Source organism: Cyprinodon tularosa, unplaced genomic scaffold (genome assembly GCF_016077235.1).
Source record: "Cyprinodon tularosa strain WSP-4 unplaced genomic scaffold, ASM1607723v1 ctg95, whole genome shotgun sequence".
Classification (NCBI taxonomy): Eukaryota; Metazoa; Chordata; class Actinopteri; order Cyprinodontiformes; family Cyprinodontidae; genus Cyprinodon; species Cyprinodon tularosa.
This window is the reverse complement of record NW_024039729.1, coordinates 1042318-1053817: the sequence shown is the minus strand read 5'-3', so window position 1 is coordinate 1053817 and position 11500 is coordinate 1042318. Positions and strand designations below refer to the sequence as shown.

General features: G+C 35.9%; 1 protein-coding gene across 1 annotated transcript; it reads left to right on the top strand.

Annotated features, from left to right (window-relative positions):
- The first annotated feature begins 1553 nt into the window (after nucleotides 1-1553).
- Nucleotides 1554-10799, top strand: si:dkey-197j19.6 (neural Wiskott-Aldrich syndrome protein). The gene is made up of 9 exons (XM_038275199.1): nucleotides 1554-1744; nucleotides 4287-4433; nucleotides 4709-4795; nucleotides 5377-5452; nucleotides 5576-5651; nucleotides 5733-5802; nucleotides 5924-6077; nucleotides 6201-6400; nucleotides 6478-10799. The coding sequence occupies exons 1-9, from the start codon at nucleotides 1646-1648 to the stop codon at nucleotides 6586-6588; spliced, it is 1020 nt and encodes a 339-aa protein (XP_038131127.1). The 5' UTR covers nucleotides 1554-1645; the 3' UTR covers nucleotides 6589-10799.
- Nucleotides 10800-11500: the final 701 nt, after the last annotated feature.

Sequence of the window (11500 nt, the reverse complement as noted above, 5' to 3'; positions counted from 1 at the left end):
TTTTGGAGCACTTTTTAGATCTGCACACACATTTAACATCTCTATTTACAAGGCTCTGTATAGATCGAGTATAGGTACGATATTTACCCAAAAAACTAGTAATGGATTATATCCTTCTTTATCTTTGATTTCTGATATTGTCATGCTGAATGAAAAACTCTGCTTCTATTTTAAGTTTCTGTAACCCATTGGTTAATATTACATGGGTCAGTTGTTCTCATACCTATTATAGATTATTGTTCTCTGTTTTTGTAATAGCACTTGCTTCAGCCTTTTCTAACATTTGTAAGTCAAATTTAAGTAATAATAGCTGGTATGATTAATTAATCATATAGGGTCAATATTCATTTCAATTCAGTTTATTTATATAGCGCCAATTCACAACACATGTCATCTCAAGGCACTTTACAGAGAGAAATCAACCAGATCCTACAGTCAAACTCATTCAAAGTTTTCTATCTAAAGAAAACCAATTGATTATATCGACTCATTGACCCTCTGCAATCACTCACACCAAGCATACTTGTAGCGACAGTGGAGAGGAAAAACTCCCTTTTAACTGGAAGAAACCTCCACTAGAACCAGGCTCGGTGTGAGCGGCCATTTGCACAGGTCGACTGGGGTTCAAGGAGACAGAAGCAGACATAGAAAAAGATATCTATCAATCAATTCTTATAGCTTCAACATTCAAATCAGAGATTAAAAAAAAGTTGAATCAGGACACCCCTAGTGTACATATTTATTATCTTTAATCATTTGCATAATCTCCAACCGGGCATTTTGGAGGTTAGGGTACATCTCAGTGGGAGTAGACCCCAAGATGGAGATTGAAAGATGGATACTGCTATGTCTTGAATCCCTTGGAATGAAAAGCTGATGCTTGGGAGGAGGATGTCTTGGTTCCCCTGTTGGATCTGATGCCTCTTTGAGGATGGATGGATGGATGGATGGATGGATGGATGGATGGATGGATGGATGGATGGATGGATGGATGGATGGATGGATGGATGATGGATGGATGGATGGATGGATGGATGGATGGATGGATGGATGGATGGATGGATGGATGGATGGATTTTTCATTGATAAATTTATCATCATCAGCATGGTGGTGGCAGTATTATGCTGTGGTAAATATAACAACGCAGAACAAGGAAGCTGCTCCGACTTGTATGAATACTATAGCAAAACACTGTAAAAGGAATTTGAGTACTGTAAATATGCAGATCTCATCCAAACTGAATTTGGGTCCAATAGTTTTATCATGCATTAGCCAGTGAACAGTTGTTAACATTGAAATAACACTTATTATTCCTCTTTTGATTTCCAAAGTGGAAAGGCAACACCATTTTCAAGCAGCTGGCATTTGTCAGAGCCAAATCAGAAATAACTACAACTTGGTGTGAAAAGTTTGTCTGAGGGAAACATCCTCAAATCTTTCATGGCTGCTGTAGGATGGCTAGAACACATAAACATATTTGCCTATTCAAAAATGTACTGTATGCTCACACAGTCACACATTTGCATGAACGCACGTTACACAGGAACTTTGGACATTCAAACAAGGTGTGAATGTCAGATAAGACTTGTTTAAAACAGAAGAAAGGAAAGACTTGGGAAGCTGAGCTGAGTAGAGGACCAAGTGATGGCGGTCGGTCGTGTTCTCCAGTCTCAAGTAATGAGTGATCTGCTGACGTTCCGTGAGAAAGGCGTCATCATCGGTCTGCTGGAACCACACTGTAAGGTCAGTTCAGCTTTTTAGTCTCCTTCTAGGACCAAGTGAGATTACCGTAGTCAAATATGGCTTATATTTTGAGATATTAAACAGAGAACTAAACCTACATCAACGTGGCTAATTGTTGCTCAGATACAAGCATAAATAAAGGTTTAAATACATTTAGTCCTAAGCTTGGGATTATTTTCCTGCTATCAGCTGGAGCAATCAGGAGGCCTGGGGGATAATTGGGTTTCCTGTGTCGGCTAGCAGACAGGCAGGCTATCGGATCATATTTCTGTGGACCTGATACCAGCCCACAACCTCTGATCTGCAGAACCAAACTCACCGTCAGAACCTCAGAACCATCCTGGTTTGGACCTTATAGGACTGCTTTGAGCACAAACTGAAGGCTATGCGAAAGAAGCTGATCTGGAGGAATACACATAATCTGTCTTTCATCTGCTATGCCCTTATCAAAACTTTTTTTTTTTGATAGATAGCACAGTGCTGTCTTTGAAAATAGCCTAGGATGGATTATTTAGATAAGGAGAAAAACTGTCCAACAGAGGGGCCCAATAATCCACTTAACGAGTGGAGAGGCATCAGGGGCATCATGTACCACAAAACTAATGAACACCAGCTTAGCCATAATAAACCTAAAAAAGTTTTTCTGCACATGTCGACCTTACAGGCAGCAGGAAGTATAGATATCCTCCATCAGAGTTCTAGCATCAGCCTCTCATTGAATGCATGAAGCAAGCTCCAACTTTAGGGGATTTAAACATCAAAAAGGCTGAAGGTCCAGTTTGACTTGGTGTCAAGTTGGACCCTAAAATAATGTGATGACCAACTTGAAGGTGTTTTTCTTAATCTTCAACCTCTCCCTGTAGCTTTCTATGGTATCTGCCACCCTTTAGTCCTCCATAACTGTGTCTGTACACACAAAAAAAACATCAGCTGGTTTTAACTATTACAACCCTGCCGCTCTGATTCCAATCATCATGAGGTGTGAAGTGGCCCGGACAGCCAGCTGTTCGTCTACAGGGAGAATTCCTCTAGTTAGGGTTCTTGTCCCGACATGTTTGTTAGGATGCTTGCTGTTGTCTTCAGCTCAGCCTATAACACCGTCCTTCCAGAGATGCTAGACCGGAAATAAAATACACCTAGCAAATACTCTAAAATAGGTGTATTTTCCCTTTATTTGTTTCAGTAAATAATATGATACGCCAATGGAATGAGTATTTTTGCCCTTAAAATAAGATAATTAGATATTCAATTCATTTCAATTCAGTTTATTTATATAGCGCCAAATTCACAACACATATCATCTCAAGGCACTTTACAGTTCAACCAGATCATCCAGTCAAATTGATACAAAGTTTTCTATCTAAGGAAAACCAGTTGATTGCATCGACTCATTGACTCAAATACAATCCCTCACACTGAGCATGCTTGTAACGACAGTGGAGAGGAAAAACTCCCTTTTAACAGGAAGAAACCTCCAGCTGAACCAGGCTCAGTGTGAGTGGCCATCTGCTGAGGCCGACTGAGGTTCAAGGAGACAGAAGCATATTATGCATATAAAGTAAAAATAGTTGTTTCTTATTTAAACTTACATTTATTTTAAACTTAAATAATTTTATTTACATATACACACTGAAATTCACCCTGTATCTCAGCCTGACGTTGTGGAACGAAAGCTCCATGACACAGGAGAGGAAGAACTTATCACAGGTGGTGAAGACAGCACAGGGGGTTGTGGGATGTCATCTGCTAGATCTGAATCAAGAATCTTCATGTTATTATGGGACCATAATAAAATGTCAGGACACTTAGCTCAGAATGCACATAAATAGAGCACACAAAAAAAAGAGATAGAGATCCAAAATAAAAATGATCAGGCAAATAAAAAGTTTTATTTATGAGTTGTCTGCTTTTCTTAGTTTCATTTTTGACAGTGTATACTAAACTTAGATTCAATTAAACTTGCAGAAAAGTAAGTCATTTCCAACCCTAACCTTTCCAGCAAACTAAGTGTAACTAAATAGTTTTTATTGTAAATATAATTCCTGGTAAATGTAGAATTTCTCTAAGCTGCTGTTCAAATTGGAGAAGACAAAGAGAGTAGGTAAGACATATGTTTGGTGATTTGCATAATTTAGGAAATATATAGTGATACATATATATATATATATATATATATATATATATATATATATATATATATATATATATATATATATATATATATATATTATTTTTTTACATATATATATTTACTATTAAAAAGGTTAAAACAACTTGAACTGTGACAGTTTGGATGAGACAAGGACCCGTGTTTATTTTGTCACCACTCAGTGAGCATGATGGTAAGAGAGAAAGAAAAAAGCTGAAGCTATTTTCTTTCAGCCATTCATTTTTATATTTTAATGAATTGGTATTCTCTTTGCTTTTTCACTCAATTTACAATAAATGTCAATAATCTCGGACAGCAGTTCAAAATATACACACACAAGAAGTATATTCAATATACATATTTAACTCTGATCATTTAAATGATGTATTTTAGCTGCTCAAAACCACAGTAGCCCAGATACTCCAGGCCAAAGATTCTGGAGATGAAAGCAGAAGTTGGCATCGTTTGGACTGTGGTGTGGTTTGCCTCGTTGAGGACACGTCTGTGCAGTCCTACTTCCTGCGTCTCTACTGTGTCCAAGTAAGTGGAACAAGAGAGTTGTTACTCCACCCACTCAAAACACCCTGAAACGTGCAGTTTTCTGTTTTTTATTTTTGTTCACTGTAAAGACGCCGTCACTTCTGTTTGCTTTGTGTGTACAAGTAGAGCTGCACGTATGGGACAGTTTCCTCTAATGTGCAGTTTCCTCTGCAAACAATGAGCTCTGTTCCAATTGGTCCATCTGCATTGCTGCACGTATAACTCACTGTTTACAACCACTTTCACTTCTTCTTTTGTCCCTCCCTTTATCACAGCGTGAAAAGTTATTGTGGGAGCAGGAACTGTACATTCCTTTCAAATACACTGCGAGTCGTTCATACTTCCACACTTTCCCCGGAGAAGTAAGTTATCCTTACTAAATAGCCTTGCTCTATAGCAACCATACCACATAAACGTGTTCACCTTATTGCTATTGTACAGTCACAGCTGTACAATCACAGTGCTTAGAGGAATAAAGCAACAATAATAAGGATCATGAGGTCTGGTCTAAAGGTTTTTTTCATATCATGCATGATCAGTCTGCTGTGGTTTTTGGTCTTCATGATGTTTGTTTTTTCTAATGTTATCTAATAAAGGGATTTAGAGACCTAAACAGAAGAATTTGATTTATGGAGAGATTGAAGAACATTAGTGTATATTCCTTAGGTGACCTTTGAAGGAAATTGGTAATTCTTATTTTATTTCTAAATAGGAGATTAAAAGCAGCTAAACCAATCTCCTCACCACTTCTCCTTACCCACTTTCTGCACATTTGATTCTTAATTACTTTTTCTTTCTGTTTTACACTTAAGCTCTAAACTTTGTTGCTCTGTTGGTTTTGTTTGTCTATCCTATAAATATTCAAATAGCATATGTTGATGTTTGTAGCTTTAATGTAAAAATGAGCGAATGAGAAAACAATGATTTTGCTCTACCTCTGCAGGCCCACCAGGTCGGTCTCAACTTTGCAAATGAAAATGAGGCAGAGGAGTTTCAGTTTGCTGTGGAGGGGGTTCAAGGTCATCACACTAAGAAGCAGATGAATTTTATGTCAGATTAAATATGTTTTACCCTTTTGCACATGCTTTCAAAGAGAAAAAGCTTTTAACTGTTAGTCTCCATTTATCTGTTTCAACTTGCAGAACAGCTGGCAGCCATGATTAACATGACAAACACTGGAGAGAAGAGCATTTCGTCAAGCAATCTACCTGTTTCATGGTATGAATGAATCCAAGTTTAATAGAAATCCTGAGAAGTTAATTGAAGACACAATTTACAGCCAGTTTGTGTTCTTTACAGGAAAAAAGATGTTGGGAAATTGTATAAGGAGCCAATTTCTACCCCACGTGTTTCAGCCTCTCAGGGTTTGGTAAGCTAGCTCAAAGATGGCAATACAGATGAGACAAACATGATGTTTCAGTGAAAATGTCAATGTCTCAAGAAAACCCATCTCTGTACACATTTTTGTTTTCTGCTGTAACCTCCTTTAGTTCTCAGATCTGGATCATGGGATGAGAAGGTTGTTAATGGAGGCAGGACTCAGTGAGGAAGACCTGAAACACAAAGATGTTCCTGAGGTGGTTGATTGCATCATCAACCACTTTGGAGGCGTTAAAGCTGTGCAAAGGGAGCTAAGGAAGAGAGGTTTATTGGTTTTAATTCCTCAAAAGGATTTTGTAGAAGCAAACACATCTTTTATCACTTCCTTTTTTCTTCAGATGAAAACATTGGCATATAAATAAATCCTTTTTCTGACATATTTTAAAGGCCCAGTGTGTCAAACTTTGCCGAGAGCTGCAGGGACGTCCATCTCCATGGCTTTGCACAAAGGTCCTTTGCCACCGGCTCCTGTAACCCAAAACTGTCAGCAGACACCAGAGAATATGACCACGACAGATGAAGTTCTGGATACCCCTACTGCTGGTTCAGCACCAGGAAGAATGAGAAGAAGTGCGAGTTTTAAAGATGTAAGAAGAACGTGGTTTTTTGTGTGTATTTGTATTTTTCAATACTTAAAGATTAAACCAACTGCTTGTGTTGTTAGGTGGGATTCACACCAGAACCACAAGGAAATGATCTCTTCCTGAATGCATTGAGAGAAGTATTCAAACAGAAGCAGATGTTCCAGCAAACCTCAAGAGAATTTCCTAATTAAGACTTAAAAAAAGAAAAATAATGATGTAGGAATTAAATTAAGGGTAAATAAAAAGAAGCTTTGCTGCATTAAGATATCCAAGCAATATATGATGTCATTTGAACTTGCATTGTTCCTGCCAGGAGTCATCAATGCATCAATAAGAAAGACCTGGATATTATGAAAATCCTGATGTTTTACATTTAAGAAATTACAAAATGTTATTCTGTGACCAATCACAAGCAATCCCTCAGAGTACACTCAGAAAAGTTTGACCATTGTCTACTTAAAAAAATGAAGGCAACAAAGGGACACTTAATATAACTAAATAATTTTAATTATCTCAACTTTGATAAAGACCTATTGATTTAATTATGCAAATTTAAACAAAATTATTAATTACACACAAAAAAACCTGGTTGAAATATTTTGGATTTACTAATAATAAGGCAAATGTTTAGTAAATCCGAAACAAATATACATGGAAAACTGATTAATATTTATTAGGTATCTGAAATGAAGTAATTTATATACACCAAATATCTGTGAAGAATTGGTTTACCTTTACCAATTAATTGGGTGAAAGTAATTTATATTTACTACTTATGTGGATGAAATGATTTCTATTTACTAAATATCAGGATACAAATTATTTAGAATAAATAATTAAAATACGTTACATCAACTTATAACTTGGAACATTTTTACCTAATTCAGCACATTTAAATTGTAATTTTTATTTATTTTTACATAAATGAATTGATCAAATTGGCCTATAATTGATACCTCAAGACTTCAAATCTATTTAATGTTAATGATTGTCACTTTGTTGCCATATTTTTTCATGTCTAATCTATTCAATACCATGAGTTCTTTTTACTGAATGGTAGCTAATAAATAATCATATTAAGAACAACAGGTAAACAAGAGGTAAACATTAATTTTTTTTGTATTTACAAATTTACAAAGAACTTCTTTTTTCAAACACAAAGGCACCTGTTATTTGAGGAAGGCTAATTGCACAGGTAGATTTCTCAACCAGTGAAACGACACAAGCGTAAAGACCCACATTGAATATTGTCCATTGTCATAATAAAGCTGTGGGTTGCTTTTGCAAGAACATGAAAAACATCATCATGAAAAAAAAGTGTGTTGTTTTGCCTCTGTGAAAGTGGACTGTGATACGGTGCTCCATATCCTGGAGGCAAAGTATTTATGGTCCATTAAGAAGCTCTGTGTTTTCAACAAACAAATCTCACTGTCCTGGTTACAATGCAGCATTATCATGTACTCTGTAATTCTGGAATACTAAGCTACAAATGAGTATGGGTAACATTATTTCTGAACAAAACTTGAACACTTAAATGCAGCACATAATAACTGAGCACTCCAGTGTATTTTGGCTCCATTTTTTTAAGCCAGTAACTTGCTCCTGAGGCTGTTGGGTTTTGTGGAAAGCTTTGAACAATCAAGATCTAGAATACCTTAGCTCTTTGGGGTGGTCAAGATTCACTGCAAATGTCAAACCAATGAGCAATGCAAAAGCTCTTAGAAAATTACCCAGAGCCATCAGGACCTTTGTTCTATCACGATTCCGATGTCCTTTGTACCCTCTGACTCTGGATGCTGTAGATTTTCATCCTTTGTAAAGCAAGGTCCTGTGCCACATGATCTGCATCTTAATATAACAAGAATAAGTTGTTATTTTAGACTGTACAGTTAAAGGAGATGGTCCTAAATAAATAGAGATTGAGAGGGAGAAATATGCATCAGACTTTTTAAAGAGCTGATGGGCAGATTCCTCAAGGTACAACATCAGACGTCGGATGACAATGTCTCTGGTTGTGATTATGTTAGGACTCCTAGGGGCCTAAAAAACAGAAAAAAAAAATATATTTTAAATAGTGATGGAGCAGTTTTTAACACCAGGAGGCTTAGGCTTTAGGAAACCACTGTTATTGTTACTTTATATTCCTAAAAATGACTAGCTATGGGCCCAGAAAGTCACTGCTGCTGGAAAAAAAGAAACTTTCATAGCACCAAATTTACAAAAATGTTGAAATGTTATGTTTACCACAGGACATACGATGGGTGAGCTGGTAGGCGAGTTTTGTCACCTTTGGACAAACAAAGGTGGACAAAGCTTCCCTATTTCTGTTTTTTTATGACAAGATATTCTGTTGGTTGGACCTTTAAATTTAATCAGGCTAATCAGGAGATTGGGAGCAGGTGTGGATAAAGGAGTCTTTTAGGGATCTATGGAAAAGGAGACTGATACAGGAGGGCAAACAAGAAAAACACAAGAACTCAAATACAGTCAAAACCATGACACTTGTATGTGTGGTGACTATGCGTTGCTGAAGTAATCAGACTTTTGCTTACAGTTATTTGAGTAGAAAGATGTTACTGTTACAACAAATGTTTAATGTACTCAGAAAATGATACCCGTTTATCAAATTATTTCTTGATTTGTAAAAAAAATAAATAAATTGCGATAAAAATATGACAACGAATTGACAGCATGTTTGGGATAAAAACATTGTACATGTTGCACCATGTTAAAATGTTTTTATTACACGTCTTAAGTCCCTTAAGTAGACAGTTGATTTGTGGAGAAAAAAAAAATGGCCATTTCTAATCCCGCTTGGCACATGCATCAATTCACTGCATCCTTTAAGTTTCACAAATCAGAGAAAGGTTTCAAAAATACCAAACCTGGTTTTAATTATTCTTCAAGTAGTTTATAATAATCTAGTCCAAGTTAGATGTGTCTAGGTGTTCCCCTGTGACTTCTGGAGGTTATTAGGTGCTTAATATGACAGAGCACCTCACAGAAGCTATTTTAACCCGTTGTACACTAGGGCATGGACAAAAATTAGGACTAGTCAACTTAATTAAGCTGAGTCAACCCACATCTGGACATGTCCAATGCACAAACACGGTTTAAAAATAGAGAATTTCCATTGAGTAGAGTTAATTCGTTTTTTGTCATTGTTGACTTGAGTGATAAAATATTATTAAATTCTACCCGGTGATTCTTAGTTGATATTATTTAAACAAAAATTAATAAAAAACAATTGACAAATACTTCATCTTTGATTAAATTAACATAATAATAGCCCAACCTGTACACACAGACAACTTTTTCATGTAAAGGTTAACTTTGTTAATATTAATTAAGCTCAGTCTCACTTTTTGGAGTGTCGCTTTTAGATGGTTATATACTTGTAGAAGATCAATGGGGCTACTTATACGCTTTTTAATTAAGGTCAGTGCTAGTAATTTTTCCAAGATGATCCAACATTTACCTGTAAAGAAATAAATGATCATATTTTACATTCTCAAAATAAAACGTGATGAAACTGTCCACGATTACTAAAGCTAGGCTCTGTTATTGTCCTAAACCTGTGTGGGAGTGTCTCTTCCTAATCTTATAGCAGGATAAGTCTTTGTGTACTTTTGTATTTGGTGTGTGTCTATGGGTGATTCTAAACAGGGGCCAACAGGGGCCAGTCCCCTTGATGGACTGGTTATGACCCCTGTACTGCAAAAATAACACTAAATCAATTTGTTAAGATGATGTGCTCTAACTGAAGAAAGCATTACTGAATGATTTCTTGAAGCACCTTAATCTTTTACTTTTACTGTTTAACAATTGTTTTGAAATTAAGGTGCATAACTTTAAACTTTAGCTGCAGTAAGATATTAGTTTTCTTCTTTTAGATCAGGGGTCTACAACCTTTGCTTTATGACTCATATTTTGTGTGTTTTTTTTTGTTGTTTTGTTATGTGCTCCCCATGATAAACACTGGCACACCCCACCCCCCTGGTAATTATGGCCTAGAACCGCAACTGTGTGTGTCCAGTGTCAACAATTCTCTAAACCCATCATTTCATACCTGTGCCATGTCCCATTTAAAATGAAAATTCACCCTTTGCAAATCAACATATTGAAAGTAAAAATGTAACTACTTTTGCACGAACGATGATTTAGCTGTTAAATGGCCTATACTTGTACAGCACTTTTTTGCTTCCCAGATTTCAGGTATTCAGTCACCCATTTGTAAATTTTTGTATTTGTAAACAAATTCACATGCTGACATATTCATCTTTGAAATAGTTCAGGAAAAAGACACCTTTCACAACCACATTGCTTTTTTGAACATTGTAGTTTAAAATGTCAGGTAATGTAAATGCAGTGGAACCCAATAAACAAAAAATGTTGCAACAGTGTTTTGGAAATATACCTATGTACGAAATAAAGTTTTTCACAACTAGGCCATTCTGAGGCCATTCCTGGGTTTAAGGAGTGGATGGATTACTAAACAGACCAACTATCAACAAGACATGTGGGCATAAAACTGAACCAATGCCAAACACGAAACACCAGCCAGAAATAGATTAGTAGAGTTTTAAAGCTAAAGTGGTGAAAAATGCCAAGAAACTAATAGACATTTTTCTCTTTTTTTATCAATGGTTATTGAAAATCAAAATATTTTTTTAAAATAGATTAATGACTACAGAAGGAGAACATGATTTTGAAGACAGAGAGATAGGATCTCAGATATAACAGAATAACAATGACTAAACAAAACAGAAAAGTAACCCAATTGTGGCACAAAATAACTTTGAAATGACACAGAAGGTCTTAACAAAAGGAAATGTATAAAAAGAAAACCTAATTATTGTAGGACAACACAAAAGACATTAAGATACAAAATATTTTTAAAAGGCATAAAACTTAAAAGAATGCTTTTACCTAATTAGCATTAAAGAATCACACTCATACACAAAAATGTTCAACATCATTGTCTTGTGTGTATTTGCATATTTTTGATTTGATGCCATAATGAGTTTCAACTCAGTTTATTTATTTAGCGCCAACTCACAACATGTCAGGTGAAGGCAATTTACAGGGCAACTTCATACAGAT

What these genes read in the sequence shown, in the direction of transcription:
- si:dkey-197j19.6 (XM_038275199.1), top strand. Translation starts at nt 1,646, where the DNA reads ATGGCGGTCGGTCGTGTTCTCCAGTCTCAAGTAATGAGTGATCTGCTG. An exon ending in TGCTGGAACCACACTGTAAG is followed by an intron (nt 1,745 to 4,286) that starts GTCAGTTCAGCT and finishes GATGTATTTTAG; the next exon opens with CTGCTCAAAACCACAGTAGC. An exon ending in TCCACACTTTCCCCGGAGAA is followed by an intron (nt 4,796 to 5,376) that starts GTAAGTTATCCT and finishes CTACCTCTGCAG; the next exon opens with GCCCACCAGGTCGGTCTCAA.